Here is an 18,307-nt window from a genome sequence, read left to right on the forward strand (position 1 = left end):
TTCCATGGGCACTAGAGAAGAATGTGTATTCCGTTGCTTTGGGATGCAGTTCTGAATATGTCTGTGAAGTCCATTTGGTCCAGTGTGTCATTTAAAGTCTTTATTTCCTTGTTGATCTTTTGCTTAGACGATCTGTCCATTTCAGTGAGGGGGGTGTTAAAGTCCCCCACTATTATTGTATTGTTGTCAATGTGTTTCTTTGCTTTTGTTATTAATTGGCTTATATAATTGGCTGCTCCCATGTTAGGGGCATAGATATTTACAATTGTTAGATCTTCTTGGTGGATAGACCCTTTAAGTAGGATATAGTGTCCTTCCTCATCTCTTATTACAGTCTTTGGTTTAAAATCTAATTTGTCTGATATAAGGATTGCCACCCCAGCTTTCTTTTGGTGTCCATTAGCATGGTAAATGGTTTTCCACCCCCTCACTTTCAATCTGGGGGTGTCTTTGGTTCTAAAATGAGTCTCTTGCAGACAGCATATCGATGGGTCTTGTTTTTTAATCCAGTCTGATAGCCTGTGTCTTTTGATTGGGGCATTTAGCTCATTTACATTCAGGGTAACTATTGAAAGATAGGAATTTAGTGCCATTGTATTGCCTATAAGGTGACTGTTACTGTATATTGTCTGTGTTCCTTTCTGGTCTATGTTGCTTTTAGGGTCTCTCTTTGCTTAGAGGACCCCTTTCAAGATTTCTTGTAGGGCTGGTTTGGTGTTTGCAAATTCCTTTAGTTTTTGTTTGTCCTGGAAGCTTTTTATCTCTCCTTCAATTTTCAATGACAGCCTAGCCGGATAGAGTATTCTTGGCTGCATATTTTTCTCATTTAGTGCTCTGAATATATCCTGCCAGTCCTTTCTGGCCTGCCAGGTCTCTGTGGATAGGTCTGTTGCCAATCTAATGTTTCTACCATTGTAGGTTACAGATCTCTTCTCCCGAGCTGCTTTCAGGATTTTCTCTTTGTCTATGAGACTTGTAAGTTTTACTATTAGATGTCGGGGTGTTGACCTATTTTTATTGATTTTGAGAGGGGTTCTCTGTGCTTCCTGGATTTTGATGCCTGTTTCCTTCCCCAAATTAGGGAAGTTCTCTGCTGTGATTTGCTCCATTATACCTTCTGCCCCTCTCTTTCTTTCTTCTTCTTCTGGGATCCCAATTATTCTAATGTTGTTTCGTCTTATGGTATCGCTTGTCTCTCGAATTCTGCCCTCGTGATCCAATAGTTGTTTATCTCTCTTTTTCTCAGCTTCTTTATTTTCCATCATTTGGTCTTCTATATCACTGATTCTCTCTTCTGCCTCATTTATCCTAGCAGTTAGTGCCCCCATATTTGATTGCACCCCATTAATAGCCTTTTTGATTTCAACTTGGTTAGATTTTAGTTCTTTTATTTCTCCAGAAAGGGTTTCTCTAATAACTTCCATGCTTTTCTCAAGCCCAGCTAGTATCTTTAAAGTGATGATTCTGAACTCTAGATCTGACATCGTACTAATGTCTGTATTGAGTAGGTCCCTGGCAGTCGGTACTACCTCTTGTTCTTTTTGTTGAGGTGATTTTTTCCGTCTTGTCATTTTGTGCAGAGGAGAATAGATTAATGAGAGAACAAAATGCTAGCAGAGTAACAATGTCCCCAGAAAATATACTCTAAACAAATCAGAAAAGACCTGAAGCAGTGGGAAAAGAAAGGGAAAGAGAGAAAAAAGAAAAAGAAAAAGAAAAAGATAAAGATAAAAACAAAACAAAACAACAACAACAAAAAAAACCAGAATGTGATCAAATATGATCAGGCTGGTATATAGATCAGTGCCACACACTAGATTTGGGGTGTATTTTGGTCTGTTAGAAGAAAGTGCCTCCCAAAATTTTAAAGAAAGAAAAACTTATATATGTACAAAAATAAGGGTTGATATGATGAAGGGATGGAATATGAGTGTAAAGATGGAAATTATAAAAAATTTTATAAAAGGAATTGATAAGAAGTTGTTTGAAAAAAGAAAGAAGAGAAAAAAAAAAGGGAGAGAATGTGATCAGGCAGGGGAGTAGAAAAAACCATATACTAGAGATTTAGGGTATATTTTGATCTGTTAGAAGAAACTATCTCAAAATTTTAAGGAGAGAACAACATATATATATGCCAAAAATACGGGTAACTACTATGAAGGGATAGAATATGACTCTAAAAATGAAAAATAAAAATGTTTTTTAAAAAAGGGATTGATAAGATGTTGGTTGAAAAAGGGAAAAAGAAAAATTAAAAAAAAAGAAAAAAGAAAAAAAAAGACAGTTAAAAAAAAAATTAACTTTGAAAGACTAAAGAATCATGGTAAAAAAGCCATGAATTCTATGTGTAGTATTCCCCTAGCGCTGGAGTTCTGCTGTTCTCATTGATTGGTAAACTTGGTCTTGGCTGGCTGTTCTCGCTGATCTTCTGGGGAGGGGCCTGTTGCCATGGTTTCCAAATGTCTTTGCCGGAGGCAGAATTGTCCCGCCCTTGCCCCCTCCCGGCTAAGTAATCTGCTTGGGTTTGCTCTCCCGAGCTTTTGTTCCCTGCGAGCTTTCCCTACAGCTTTGGAGGCGGAGAGTAAAAATGGCGGCCTCCCAATCTCCGCCCCGGAGGAGCTGAGAACTTGGGGCCCTGCTTCTCAGTGAGCTCCCAGAGAAAAGCCGTCAGTCACTCCCGTCTCCCCGGTCTCCAGCCGCACTCCGTGCTCACCCGGCCTGTGACCACGCATTTCTATCTTCGGCACACGACCCCGTGTGGAGTCTCCAAACCCAGCAGATCCCTGCGGTGCGCGCCCGCGCGGCTCCTCCCGGGGGAGGAAGGTGAGTCTCCCCAGATCTGCCGCTTGTTGGGTCCCTGCTGGAGGAGGAGGGGCCCGACTGTGCCGCGGATCACGGTTTATGGCAACCCCGAGCTGAGAGCCCGCGCCTTGGCTCCGTCTCTGCAGCCAGCTTCCCTGCCCCGATACCTGGGAGCTCTGCCGCACTCAGGCACCCCCGGTCTTTCTGTGACCCCGAGGGTCCTGAGACCACACTGTCCCGCGAGGGTTCCATCCCCCGCTTAGCCACCGGAGTGACGTCCCTCAGCGGAGCAGACTTTTAAAAGTTCCAATTTTGTGCTCCGCGGCTCTATCACTTGCCAGAAGTGGCCGACGGAGGCCCCTCTCCCGCCGTCTATCCTCCCGAATATCGCCTCGGATTCACTTCTCCGCACGTCCTACCTTCCAGAAAGTGGTCGCTTTTCTGTTCAGAGAGTTGTTGCTATTCTTTTCTTCGATCTCCTGTTGGGTTTGTAGGTGTTCAGAATGGTTTGATCCCTATCCAGCTGAATTCCTGAGACCAGACGAAATCCAGGTCTCCTACTCCTCCGCCATCTTGCTCCGCCCCCGAAGTGATGATATATTAACAATTCCATTCTCACACTAATTCAAACTTAGACCTCTTTCCTCAACCTCTGACATTTCTTTCCTCTGTCCCCTCCCCTCCATTTCCCTCCCTTCTCCTCCCTCCCTTTCTTCCTTCCTCCTGTGTCACAGAAAAGTAGAAACAACCAAAGGAGACCTTTTGCATGTTCTCACCTACACCTCTACCTGCCTTCCTTCCTACTACCATGGCTGAACTGCCTAGGCCCCTACCTCAGACCAGCACCTCCTTTGTGCATTCAGGGGCTGACTTTTTTTTTTTTAAGATTTTATTTATTTATTTGACAGAGAGAGAGATAGCGAGAACAGTAACACAAGCAGGGGAAGTGGGAGAGGGAGAAGCTGGCTTCCCGCTGAGCGGGGAGCCCAATGTGGGGCTCGATCCCAGGATGCTGGGATCATGACCTGAGCGGAAGGCAGACGCTTAACGACTGAGCCACCCAGGCGCCCCCAGGGGCTGACTTCTTGCTGACTCAAGGGCATCACTCAAGCAATTCTCTCCCATTTTCAGCTTTCCCTCTTACTGGATTAGTTGCATGAGCACACAAAGATACTGAAATACTGCTCATTTAAAAAAAACAAAAACAAAAAAACGGGAGGGGGGCGCCTGGGTGGCTCAGTCGGTTGAGCATCTGACTCAGTTTGGGCTCAGGTCATGATCTCAGGGTCCTGGGATCGAGCCCCATGTTGGGCTCTGTGCTGGCGGGGGTCTGTTTGAGGATTCTCTCCCTCTCCCTTTGCCCCTCCCCTGCTTGCGTGTAGGCACTCTCTCTCAAATAAATAAATTTTTCTAAATAAATAAAAACCCTCTTTCGATCTTATACTCCCTTCTAGTTACTACACCATTTTTCTGCTCCTCAAAATGACTGTCTATGTTCTTGCTGTCCAGTTCCTCTCCTCCCATTCCCTCAAACCCACTCCAGTGAGGCCCTCAGGCCCCACCACTCCACGAAAGCAGTTTTTGAGGTCACCAATGATCCTCTTGTTGCTAAATCTATTGGTAAATTTTGAATCCTCATCTTTCAAGAGCTTGTGACAGCATTTGAAACAGTTCATCAACTCACTCCTTTTTTTTTTTTTTTTTAAGATTTTACTTATTTGACAGAGATAGAGCACAAGTAGGCAGAGCGGCAGGCAGAGGGAGAGGGAGAAGCAGACTCCCCGCTGAGCGGGGAGCCTGATGCAGGACTTGATCCCAGGACCCTGGGATCATGACCTGAGCCGAAGGCAGACGCTTAAGGACTGAGCCACCTAGGCGCCCTCACTCCTTTTTGAAATAGCTTTTTCACTTGGTTTCCAGGACTCCATTCCATCTGGTGTTCACGCTATCTTTCAGGTTACTCTTTCTTAGTTTCTTTGCCAATTCCTCATTTTCCCCTCAAATCTTTGGCATTCCCCAAGTCATAGTATTTGGACCTTTCTTTTCTCTATCTACATTCACACCCTTGGTGATTTCATCCAGCCTTCTGTCCTAAATATTATCAACTTGAGGAGAAACTAAGTTGTGGTAATATAAATCAGAACAACAGCTGCCTCTGGGCAGTAGCCTGACTAGAAAGAGGCACAAGGGAACTTTCTGGGGTACACAAATGCTCTATACTTGATTGGGATTACACAGGTGTATATGTTTGTCACAAGTCACTGAACTTAATATCTGTACATTTCAGAATATAGAAAGCATACCTCAATAAAAATAAATAAAAAGGGAAAACCTAAATAAATATCCTCTACATGCTGATAGCTCCCAAATAATTATTCGTAGACCTAAACACTCCCTGAAATTACAGACTCACACATTCAACTTTCTATTTGATGCCTCCACTTGGATGTCCAATAGGTATCTCAAAGTTTACATGTCCATAACCAAACTCTATCTTCCCCCAAATCTGCCCCTCCCACAGGCCTCTCCTTCTTAATTAATGGCAACTAAATCATGTTAGGCCAAAAACTTAGGAGTCATCTCCCCTCTTCTCTTTTTCTCATATCCAACATCCTGTCCATCAATAAAAATTTCAGAATAGAACCAGAACCACTTTCACAGCTACCAACGCTGGATTATTACCACCACCTTCAAACTGATCTTCTTGTTTTGGCCCTTGCCCCCTTGGCCTACTCCTGCCAGTCTCCTCCCAACATAGCAGCCAACAGGAGTCTTTTAAAATGTTAGGTTATAGGGCGCCTGCGTGGCTCAGTCATTAAGCGACTGCCTTCGGCTCAGGTCATGATCCCGGGGTCCTGGGATCAAGCCCTGCATCAGGCTCCCGGCGGGAGGCCTGCTTCTCCCTCTCCCACTCCCCCTGCTGTGTTCCCTCTCTTGCTGTGTCTCTGTCAAATAAATAAATACTTTAAAAAATAAATAAATAAAATAAAATGTTAGGTTATAAACATCACAATAAGAAGAAAACTGATCAATTTGGCCACATAAAATTAAAACATTTTTGTGTAGGAAAAAATTAGCCATGTAAAAAAAGAAAAATGATAAACTAGGAAAGAAGAAAGGTTAATATTCCTACTATATAAAGATTCTGAAAGTAGAGAAGACACTGAACAAAAACTCTATGGAAAAATGGAAAAGAAATATGAAATGTCCACAGAAAAAGATATTCAAATGGCTCTTAACAAATGGAAAGATGCTCAACCACATTTATAATAAGGGATATGCAAATTAAAACTATGCTGAGATACCATTACATATCTATGAGATTGGCAAAAATTTAAAAGTTTATGGCTATGGGGAAATAACACTCTGTACATTATTAGAGTAATGCCCCCCACCCCTTCTTTCTCTCTCTCTCTCAAAAAAAAAATATATTTATATATATACACACACATATATATATAATAAAATAAATAGACTATAAGAAGAGTAGAAGAGACAGGAATTGAAACTAGATTTCTCTGATTTTACCTTGTTTTATGTATTCAACTTTGGACACATAAATGTTTTATATAGTTATTAAAGAAAATCAGAAGTGCAATCTCTAAAAATAAAAGCAAAATGAAATGAACAAACCTAAGTGTAATATTGAGTTGGCATTTAACTACAAAGAGAGAAATTATTTTAAGTAACTTTATCACAAAGCAATTTGACTGTACATTCCCTAATGGAACATATCAAAAGGGCAAAAAAAAAAAAAATCTTAAACTGTTTTAAGTAATCACAGTGTTAGTAATGATGGTGATATTTCTATTCTGGAACCAAGATTTTCAGCATAAGAGAAAAGATACATAAACATAAAATCAAAGTAAACACTCTATAATCCTAAATTCAAATAGGAATTTTCAGCATTAACTCATAATGTATTTCCTCTTAAATTTATCTTTTTCTGAGCTCTATCCACTGAAAGGCCTACAAGGAACAAAACCAATCCAGTGAGCACCTCTAGAGTTCAAGTTTTGGTCTTCCAATGCCATTTACCACTAAAAAAGAATCAAGACTCTCTAAACAAATGGCTAATTCTGGCCAGATCTGGAGAAGGTAATATGTAAGAATCAAGCATTTATCCTGTCTTTCTTGTAGGGACTATATCTGAGAATAACCAAATAATAGATTAGGAAAAGTTGTTCTTTATATGAAGACCAATAAAATTAGAATCACTATTTTGCAACTCCTAATGAAATAATTCATCTAGGTAAAGCCTATCAATGACCACTAAAACCATTAGAAGAAAAGCTGATGGGAGTAACTTAATAATGGGTGAACAACACCTAATTCTACCATCAATCTGAACATCATAAAAAAGACAAGAAGTCATTCCATATTTCCTGATATGATGCAATATGAAGTACAGATCAGCACATACAAAATATTCTTATCATAAAATCAAACTTCAATCTTAGCAAGTTTTAGATCCAATTCCCTGTTTACAGGAAATAAAGAGGGCAGAGGAACATATTAAATGAGACCACAGAGATACAATTAGCAAAATCTAGAATGTAGGAAATTCAATAAGACAAATGACCCAGTTCCTTAAATAAATTACAAGGAAAAAAAGTAAAGGAGAATCTATAGATTAAAAAGGAAATGGAACACGTCAACCAAATGTGTGGACCTTAGATCTAGACCTGAACGAACTGGCAAAAGAAAAAGAAAGAAACGTTTGAGAAAATCAGGGAAATGTTTGTTAATATCAAAGAATTCCTGCTAAGTTTCTGGAGAGTAGTACTATTGCAGTTTTCTTATGCATTAAAAAATACACAAGTATTTAGGTATGAAATTATACTACAGCTGGGATTTGCTTAAAATTAATCTGGTGGGGTGCGGGGGCGTGCCTGAGTGGCTCAGTCGGTTAAGCATCAGACTCTTGATTTCAGCTCAGGTTGTGATCTTGGAGTCATGGGATAGAGCCCCAAGTTGGACTCCGAGCTCAGCGTGGAGTTGGCTTGAGATTGTCTCTCTCCCTCTTCCTCTGCCCCTCCACCCAGCTTGAGTGCTCACTAAATAAATAAACAAAATCTTAAAAAAAAATCGGGGAGGGGAGGGGAGGTAAATGGAGAAAAGACACAAGGCTGGCCATATGTTGATAATTGCTGAAGCTGGGTGATGAGTATACAGGAGTTCATTATATCATTCTTTATTTTTGTATATGTTTGAAATTTTCCATAATAAGAAGTTGTTTAAATTTAACCTGGGGGGGGGCGCCTGGGTGGCTCAGATGGTTGAGCATCTGCCTACGGCTCAGGTCATGATCCCAGGGTCCTGGGATTGAGCCCCACATCGGGCTCCTGGCTCAACGGGGAGCCTGCTTCTCCCTCTGCCTCTCTCCCTGCTCATGCTCTCTCTCTCTGTCTCAAATGAATAAATAAAATCTTTAAAAAAAAAAAACATTTAAATTTAACCTGCGGGGGGAGTAAGTAACTTATCAATCATATCCCTACTCCGATCAAATCACCTTACCCAGTAAAAATTAAGTTCCTTACAAGATCCTCCATGATCAGCTCTCTCACCACCTCTCCGAGCCCACTCTTCTCTTTTTCTACTCTAGTCAATAAACATCCTTCCTTGCTATTCTTTTTTTTTAAAGATTTTATTTATTTATTTGAGAGAGAGAGAATGAGAGAGAAAGCACATGAGAGGGGGGAGGGTCAGAGGGAGAAGCAGACTCCCTGCCGAGCAGGGAGCCCGATGCGGGGCTCCATCCAGGGACTCCAGGATCATGACCTGAGCTGAAGGCAGTCGCTTAACCAACTGAGCCACCCAGGCGCCCCTTCCTTGCTATTCTTTGGATACATCAGGCACACTTGCATCACAGAACCTTCGCTCTCCTTCATCTTAGGACACCCATTTTCCAGTATCTCCCTGGCTCATTCCTTCAGAACTCTGCTCAAGCATCACCTTCCCAATGAAGGCCTTCCCTGATCACCATATAAAAAATAGCAAAATTCCCTACCTCGCATTCCTTATCCCCCTTACCTGAATATATTTTTTGCTTTGCCACTTATCCCATTGTGACAATACTGGGTTTGTTTGCTCTCTCTCTCCCCCACAAGATCCATGAGGGTAGGGACTTTTGTCTTGTTCACTGCTGTATCTGCTAGGCCTACAAGGGCCTAGCTGTCCTTGCATATTTTCGGAGCTAAATAAAACCTTGTTAAATGATTAACTATGGAAGAGAAGTAGAAAAAATAGCTGCGGGGATAGGGAGGCAGAAGAGAGGGAGGAAGGAGAGAGGAAACGGGCACAAAGAAGCAGAAATGAGACGGGGGCTGGTAATGAGAGCCTTTTCTCCTGGTTCCAAGCCATTAATAAGGCACAGCTGAACCTCTTGAGTTGCTCAACTTCAAGCTGCTCTTCAACTTCACTTGCTCTACGTCATTTGCAGCTGAAAAGTTCTAACCAATATAAACAGTTGGAAATCCCCAACAAACAGAGAACTTAAAGAACAATAGCCTAGAAATTTAATTATCATCAGGCTTATGAGAAAGCACATACGATAGCATTAGGAAGATGGGAATGCATATTAGAACTAATAAGGATTCAGTGAGTGACTGGATACAAAACAGATATATAAAGACAATAGATTTCCTCACAAGAGCAGTAAGAAAGTTATGCGGAAGAAGATGCTAATTACAAGGATAGCACAAAATACAAAACATCTGGAAATAAAAGTGCAGGAACAATATGGAGACAAGACAAAACACTGCATTTATGTACTATTTGTACATACAAAAAGCATCGTAAGAGGTATGTTTAGAATATTTAAAATATATATACCTATATAAATAGAATCTAGAAAAATACATCAAAATGTTAACAACAGCAGTTCCTCTGAAAGTGAGAATATTGGTAGCTTATCTTCATTTTTATATTTTCTTTCAGATTTCCTGTAAAGAAATTTTCTTTTAATATAGAGGTCTTGGCAACCTTCCTGAACCCTGGCCATCGCTGACACAGAGGAGGAAAGGAACAAGGGAACACAAAGCCTCCTCAATACCCAAAGCTCCAGAAGCAGCTCCTCTCTGCCAACAGTATGGGAGAATGGGAGAGAGTAGAAAGACTACAGTCTTTGGGGTAGGACTGGCCAGGAGAAGAATTCTGGCTTTGCCACTTATTATTTGTTTAAGTAAGTAACTTGAAAAAGTTACTTAGCCTCTGGGTTCCAGTTTTCTCACATATAATATAGAAATATTAACAGCTAAGTTATTTGCATGAAGAGGAAGTAAACTTAGGGGCTGGCATACTTATATGCCCGTGATCCCCAGCACTGGTTAGTCATAAGAATCACCCAGGGAGCTTCTGAAAAATATAGATTTACGGACCCTGATCTCTATCTTTTGAATTAGGAATTCCACAGGTAGGGCTACAGATTTATATGGAAGCCATTATAACATGCACTTTTGGATGCATTTCTGATTTTTACACAGTCACTGTATCTGGGAACTGCTGTTTTAACCAATACTAGAAGTTACATAAAGAAAACTTCAGGAATATTCATAAATAACTGATATACACACTACATTGTTTGTGAGTTACTATTTAACTTCATGTGTAAATAGCTTTTCCTTCTCACTAGACTTCAAACTTCTTGAGGGCAGGGATCACGTATTCCCCAAGCACCTAGCATAGAATTACTATGCACACAGAAGGTATGGAAGAAACTCTTCTTGAATGACTCAGTGAATAAGAGTAGTAATAAATTTTGTAAAAAATATACCAACACCATTTCAAAACAATAAAATTAAAAATACCGAGGCTTGGGGCATAGGGCTGGCTTGTCAGAAGAGCATGCAACTCTTTATCTTGGGGTCATGAGTTCGAGCCCCATGTTGGATGTAGAGATTACTTAAAAATAAATAAATAAAAAATAAACTTAAAATACATTCTAAGATTTTATTTATATGCGTGTGTATGTGTGTGTGTGTACGCACCAGGGCTTGATTTGACATTGTTCCTGACAAGCTGTCTTCCAATGACCACCTTCACATTTACCTATGCAGCTCTAGCTACAAAAATACTACAAGGATCTTACTCTAAGGTATTCTCTTTGTCATGTGATCTCAGGGCATAAGGCTCAGTAAGTTCATAGAGAACTTCAGGATATAGACCAGACAGCTTCTCAGATCCCTTCCAACTTTTCTATGAAAAGACTGCATTTCTGTTGTATCTTAAAAGATGGATGGGATGTAGAAAAACATTCCAGGGGAGGTCATCACATTCATAATAATGACTTTTCTAGTAGGGAATAAAATAAAAAATAAGAAAAACAGATGAAAGCATTTTTAGCAAAATGTAAACAGCAGAAAAAGAATGAGAGAATGAATAAATGATAACCTAACCAAAATTCCCAATGAAGATCAAAAGGATCTGACTGTGGCATTTCTTGCCAAAAGAGAGTATGTGCTTAAGAGATGTATGCAAACAGAGTGGCTGCTCAGTTTGCCAGGTAGATGTTTACTGGACTGCTGACTCCACTTTTCTAACACATTTCAGGACACCCAGAGTGCCAACCTGTGGTAATGATGGAACCCAGCTGAACAGAGAATTCAAAACTATTCCTCTGTGCATTGATGAGGTTCACTGGCCTGGCTCAAGGTCAACATCTCGAAGAGTGGACAAGTATATTAAGAAGGAGCTTTTCCAGCAGTAGGATCACAGGATCAATTACTGAAATCTGTGACAGACGGAAATAAGAGGGATGGAAACTGAGGGAGAGAGAAGTATACACAAATAATGAACAGTATGGCTCCAAATGAAAGCAAAAAAGGAGGCTATTTATTTCTCTAGCACATTCTGTGAAACACTAGAAGTTAAAGTGGATTAGACTTTAAGGAGTAAGTGGGAAATGTATCAAAATTTAAGTTGAAGAACTCACATTGTAAAGGGGATTAATGCAGTTATATGTGAGGTGCTCTATTCATCCTATTTATTTGTAATTGTTTTAAGATAAGGAAGTGAAGGGTGCCTGGGTGGCTCAGTTGGTTAAGCGACTGCCTTCGGCTCAGGTCATGATCCTGGAGTCCTGGGATCGAGTCCCGCATCAGGCTCCCTGCTCAGCGGGGAGTCTGCTTCTCCCTCTGACCCTCCCCCCTCTCATGCTTTCTCTCTATCATTCTCTCTCTCAAATAAATAAATAAAATCTTTAAAAAAAAAAAAAAAGGAAGTGAAGAAGGCAAAACAAAGGGTAACTGGAGAGATGAGGTTAGATAAACGGCTCTATATTCATTAAGAAAAGATTAATAGAAAAGGCATTAGATACATGAAAAATTTGAAGAAAGTGGACAAGATAAACAATATAAAGATTTTCAGTTTGTGATAAATACAAAAGAGAAGTATTAACTAGATCAACAGAAAAGGCCAGCCTAGAGAAATTTTTAAAGTATCAAGAGCAAAACTAAATAGATATTCAAGGAGAACTATAGGAAGACCTAGAAATAAGATGTAAGAAGTGAATGAGGTTTCTGGTTCTACACAGTTGTCATTTAGAAGCAATCATTAAGAAAATCATACCCACTGAGCACACCTGGGTTTACAACCACAGCAGGAGAAAGCAATAACCATTTTATATAGTTTCTTTAGCAGAGAGAGATTGGCCTTTACTTGCAGACAGAGCTAGATACAAAATATGGCTCTCCTGCACTATCACTTTCTGGGCTTATCACTTTAGCAAGTTAAAGCTCTCCGAGTCTCTGTCTCATCTGTTAACAACAGCAATAGCTATACCTTATAAGATCACTGCATTGGAGGTAATGTGTATAAAGTGCTTAGAACAGCACTAGATAGGTGCTGATGTTAATATAATAATCATTAATATTGTTAGTTTTATAAGTATTATGTGGCAATGGAGTCAGTCAACAAAAATTAATTGGACATCTATTATGTGCCAGGGTGGTAGTAGGTGCTGGAAGACATAGAGGACAGAGTTCAGACATTTCTTTGAAAGGAGGAAAAAAGAGAAAATCTAGGACACATGAGATAAACATTAGAAAATACTTCAATAGCATTTTATTTTGATATTTTTTAAAGTTTTCTCTTCCTGCTGAGATTGAAGATTTGAAAAAATGTAATATGGTCAGCTTTTTACTACACATACCATATGAACACAAACTACAAATGCTAATAATACCAGCAACATAACGCTTGTTAAGCTAAAGGAAAAGAATTAGCGTATATGCAAAATAGATTGTTAATGCGGCCACTAATAGGCAAGGGAAAGTCTAGGTTGGAACTGCCAGGAGGAATCTATAACCCAGAGGCCCATCCAAACCATAGGTATTCCTTAACCCTAAGAACAAGGTACTGGCATGAGAGTTTGTAAAAAGTGTGCTCTGCACACACCAATTCCTGTGACCCAGAATGAAGAGTGACCAAAAACATAAGACCTAAAGAACACACAGCTTCAGGGGGCCCAGGGCACCCAAGTGAAAGCATTCAAAGCTCAAAACACAAGCGGTATCTGCTCAGAGGATTTAAAAAGATGAATTAAATAATAAAAGCTCTTATTTAATAATATAAACTAAATATGTAAATCTCAAATTAACAATTAAAATTATTTCCATTTACCTGATTGCTTAGAATTTCTTTCTTTCCACTGAATATTTTTGCATTTGATCTGGTTTTGTCTCTCTTTTCGGAGTCGTTCTAATCTTTGAGCTTGAAAAGAAATATTATAACTATAAGTTTGTCAATGAAAGTTTACTATAAACAAAGACATAATTAACTACCTTTATATGAATAAAGATGTTTTATATTGCGTATGTAGGGAAAAAGTCATAAAATTTTAAAGGTGGCACCCCTGAAAAGCAAATACCAACAAAAACATGAAAATATTCTTGATTTATAATTGAAATTAGAGGATATAAAACATTAATAGAGATCATAAAGATAGTATTAACATGGAAGAGAATAATAAAATGTGAAAACTTCTGTGATTAATACGACATTTCATTATATAAATCATTAATAACGGTCTTAAAGGAATTTTAATGCACAAATGAACTGAAGTGAATATTACATTACAGGAATAAAATTACGGTTATGAATTACTCTACCCGTTTCAAAAATTAAAGATAAATGAACTCAGACTAGACTATTAAAGTTTTAAATATAAAATCCTTTATCTAAAAATCATGAAAATTATAAAATGTCAAAGCTATATAAATTAGCATAGCTTTTCTTCAGTGGGCTGAAACAGTTTATAGGTAGTAAAATAAATGATTTGTATCTTTGTAACATTAGTCAAATCTTAAAAAGAATAATTTTTCTTATACAAAATTTTAAGATATGCTGCAAGAATTAAAAAGTAAATTCTTTGGTCGCTAGGACACCCCACAACTGTAATTATTAGCATCTAAGTGCTATCTTAAGAAATTCCAACAACAATAACAAAAGCATCACCTAAAATCATGCATTTGTGAGATTATATTACCACTGGCTGATCAACCTTCAAAAATCAATGAACTGATCTTTTAAAGAAATATTGTTCAGCATACATTAACAACTACTGCATATGGAAACCACAATGGAAAAGAAAGTCCTAATTGATGCCATTTCTTGAGATTAGTTTCCTCTGGCTAATCTTCAACTTCCTTTCCTGGCACAATGCTAACAAAAAATAAATAAGTAAATTTCTCTTTCAACCTCTTGCAAGGTAGGAAATCATACATGCTTGCCTTAGCACTGTGGTAGGGAAACACTGAAACTGATCTTGCCATAAATGTAAACTGTGCCGGCAAAAGCATTCTGACAATGTCACTGTATCTAACCAAACTCCATTGAAGGAAAATACATTCAATTGCAATTAATAAATGTGAAGAGTACAGCCAAAGTAACATAATCATAAAGCTCTCAATTTAGCAGCATTCTCCTACTGAAATCCATTCAACCTGTCATATAAGATATCATCTCAATAACTTGCAAGGAAGTCAGTTTCAACTAGAGAACTGAGAACCAATGGTTCTAAATTATATTCAAACCTGCACTCAAATCCTATTCTGATAAAAGTTCCTTGAGATACTGGGAAATGCTATTAATTATGTTCATCATAAGAGCAAATTATTCTTTGGAGAGGTCTCAGAATGCTGAATTCTGAACCAAAACCTTAACATGCCTTGCACTATACATTGTATCCTGCAGTACTCCTTTATGTGCATTTTACCTTTGGACCACAAAAATAAACATGCAAATATTTTCAATGTTCTACCACATCTCCTATCGTTACTTTTCCTGGGAGTTAGCAGGTTACTGCTACTAGATTAGTAGAGATATTTTCGATTACCTAAAAAAAAAAAAAAAACAAACACCTCCTAGCACACCCTGTCATATTAGAACTACATTACATATTCTAAATAATTTATCTAAGTAAAGGCCTTGGTTCATCCCATTCCCCTTGAAAGGTTTCCAAAACACGTAAGCTGGAAAATGGGCAATGATAAGCTTTCAAAAGCTAATGACTGAATATGTACGTACCAAAGTTTAGCTTTTTCAAGCCACAAAGATCAAAGGGTAGAGATCAACTTAAGAAAATAAAGATAATATATCAAAAACAGGGGCATCTTTTCTAGTCTCACACCCAATGTAGGAATTTCTATTAAAAGCAGCCCTAACAAATATTCAGCTATTTACCTCCAATCCCTCCTAGCCCCCCATAAGCCCTCCAGGGCCAAGAAATGGCTCCAGCAGCAGCACTCCTTGGCTGGTCAGCTCTCTGTATTAAAGGTTCTTTATTATGTCAACCTGAAACCTGCTACCCAGGTAGTAGACCCACTGGGACTAATGTTGCTCTGTGAAGATACTCAAAATAAGTCTACTTCCCTTTCTACATGAGGACTTTTTAGAAACAGAACATCCAACATGCCTCTCATAGCCACCTTTTTCATCTATTCGTCTTCTACTTCCTTCTGATAGCATCATTCCAGAGGCGCTCTCCATTCAGTCATGGAGAGGGAGATGTTGTTTAGACTCGCTCTTACTGTAATACATGCATGTTCCTGTTAATACACAGAAACTTTCCCCATTAAACCTATTCCAACATTATGCATTATTCTGTAAGATTACTGACTGATTTACAGTTCAGAAGACATGACTAAAAGGCAATGTTTACCTGTATTTGAGCGTCTTCTAATACCAAAGTCCCAACTTGAGGTAATATCGACTGACTGGGCATATACATAGCCCTGAGTCTCGCCATTGCTTCCCTGAATTTCTGACCCACTGTCTCCAGGCATTGAAGGAGGATGAATCTTCTCTAGGTCAACATCATGATCAATGAGAACCATCTCACACATTCCTGTGTCATCACTGGTCACATGTGACTGTCGAATATGAGCTAGAATGATAGTTGGATTGTCCAAGAAGGCCATCCTTTCTGTGGGCCAATTTCCTTAAAAGGCTATTTTCTCCTCTTCATATTGTTTCACGTGCTCACCTCCCTAGAAACATGATGTACACAGCAATATTTAAGAATAAGGAAGAAAATGACTGAATCATTTTTCAAACAAATTCAAATTAGTAAAATGCTACCTTGAAAATCAACATTTATCCTTGTACCTAGGAGCTTACAAGGATTAAGTCTAGGCTGAAAGGAAATCCTTATAAGCACTAGGGGCTACAGCTCTAGTCAATGAGCTCTCCATGGTATCAGAGAGGATGGCTTCCTCTCTTGCAATACAAATAATAGTGACTCCTTAGGCCACTCAAAGCACATAATTACTTTTAAAACAATAAATTTTCCTTTCTTTCTCCCTTCATTCCCATGCAGTCTCTTCAATACTTTATAAGGTCATGGGGGGACAAGTTGTATTTTCCTCAAATTATGTGCTAAAGTATGAAACTGCATTTCTTTCGTTTACATTTCCCCCTCTTTATCATATGGCTGTGAGGTAACTAAAAGAACACAGACAATACTTTGAGTTGCTAGGGATTAAAAAAAAAAATGAACCACCAAAGTAATTTTGTTCAATAAATACATTTTCCTTTCTTCTGGTTTAAGACAGTATTGTGCTTTTATTTTATTTCATTTAATTTTAGGGGGGCAGGGTGGGGCAGAGGGAGAGAGAGAATCCCAAGCAGGATCCACACCCAGTGCAGAGCCCAGCACAGGCTCGATCTCAGGACCCTGAGACAGTGACCTGAGCTGAAATCAAGAGTAGGATGCTTAACCGACTGAGCCACCCAGGCGCCCCAGTATTGTGCTTTTAAAGTAAACTTTATTAATCAAGCTTCCCTGCTACCAAATTAATTTCTTATTTTAGAAACCTCATTGTAAGAACTGCTTCCTGAATCCTGTTGAAACTAAAATGATGTTTATTCTGGGAACAAGATGGTATCTCCTCAGTTAAATGGGACTATTCAAAAAAGAAAACATGGTAGTCTCCCCTCATCTGTGGTTTCAATTTCTGCAGTTTCAGTTACTCGTGATCAACACAGGTCCAATAGCAGATGATCCTCCTTCTGATGTATCGTCAGAAGGTCAATAATAGTAACCAGGGGTACCTGGGTGGCTCAGTTGGTTAAGCGTCTGCTTTGGCTCAGGTCATGATCCTAGGGTCCTGGGATCAAGTCCTGAATCAGGCTCCCTGGTCAGTGGGGAGCCTGCTTCTCCCTTTCCCTCTGCCACCCCCCACCCCGCTTGGGCTTTCTCTCTGTCAAATAAACAAAATCTAAAAAAAAAAAAAAATATTAGTAGCCTAATGCTATGTCACAATACCGATGTCATTCACCTCACTTTTGTCTCATCACGTAGGCATTTTATCATCTCACATCATCACAAGAAGGTCGATTACGGTACAATAAGATATTCTGAGAGACCACATTCATGTAACTTTTATTCCAGTATATTGTTATAATTGTTCTGTTTTATTTTTGTTGTTGTTTATCTTACTGCGTCTAATTCAAAAATTAAATTTTATCATAGCTATGTATGTGTAGGAGAAACAATAGTACACATGGGGTTTGGTACCATCCATGGTTTTTCAGGCATCCACTATGGGTCTTGGAACTCACCCTCTGCAGATGAAGGGGGACTACTGTATTAGAGTACACTGGTCAGGATAAGGACCGATAGGTAGAAATGGGTTCAAATCCTGACCCTACCACTTGCTGGCTATGTGATTTTGGTCAAAATAATCTTAACCTCTTTGAGCCTGTTTTCTTTCTTCATTAATAAAACGGGACTCCAGGAATGAGAGGATATAGAAGATAATGTAGGGAAAGTGCTCAAAAGAGCACCTGCCACATAATTAAATATTAGCTGTATTAAGAATAATAATGATGTGAGAGACGATGGACTCTGAAAAACAAACTGAGGGTTCTAGAGGGGAGGGGGGTGGGAGGATGGGTTAGCCTGGTGGTGGGTACTGAGGAGGGCACATTCTGCATGGAGCACTGGGTGTTATGCACAAACAATGAATCATGGAACACTACATCTAAAACTAATGATGTAATGTAT

At 39.1% G+C, this 18,307-nt stretch overlaps 1 protein-coding gene across 5 annotated transcripts in view; it reads right to left on the bottom strand.

Moving 5' to 3' along the window:
- Positions 1-18,307, bottom strand: part of MAPKAP1 (MAPK associated protein 1) — a 246,813-nt gene that overhangs the window by 200,732 nt on the left and 27,774 nt on the right. For all 5 annotated transcript variants that reach the window (XM_021691308.1, XM_021691306.1, XM_044920481.1 and 2 more), the window contains 2 exons: positions 15,962-16,289; positions 13,423-13,512 (listed from right to left, as the gene is read on the bottom strand). In XM_021691308.1, coding sequence (XP_021546983.1) covers positions 13,423-13,512; positions 15,962-16,220 — 349 coding nt within the window. In that variant the 5' untranslated portion in view covers positions 16,221-16,289. The remainder of the gene's footprint in view (positions 1-13,422; positions 13,513-15,961; positions 16,290-18,307) is intronic.

The sequence above is a fragment of the Neomonachus schauinslandi genome, chromosome 13 (assembly GCF_002201575.2).
Source record: "Neomonachus schauinslandi chromosome 13, ASM220157v2, whole genome shotgun sequence".
In the NCBI taxonomy this organism is placed as follows: domain Eukaryota; kingdom Metazoa; phylum Chordata; class Mammalia; order Carnivora; family Phocidae; genus Neomonachus; species Neomonachus schauinslandi.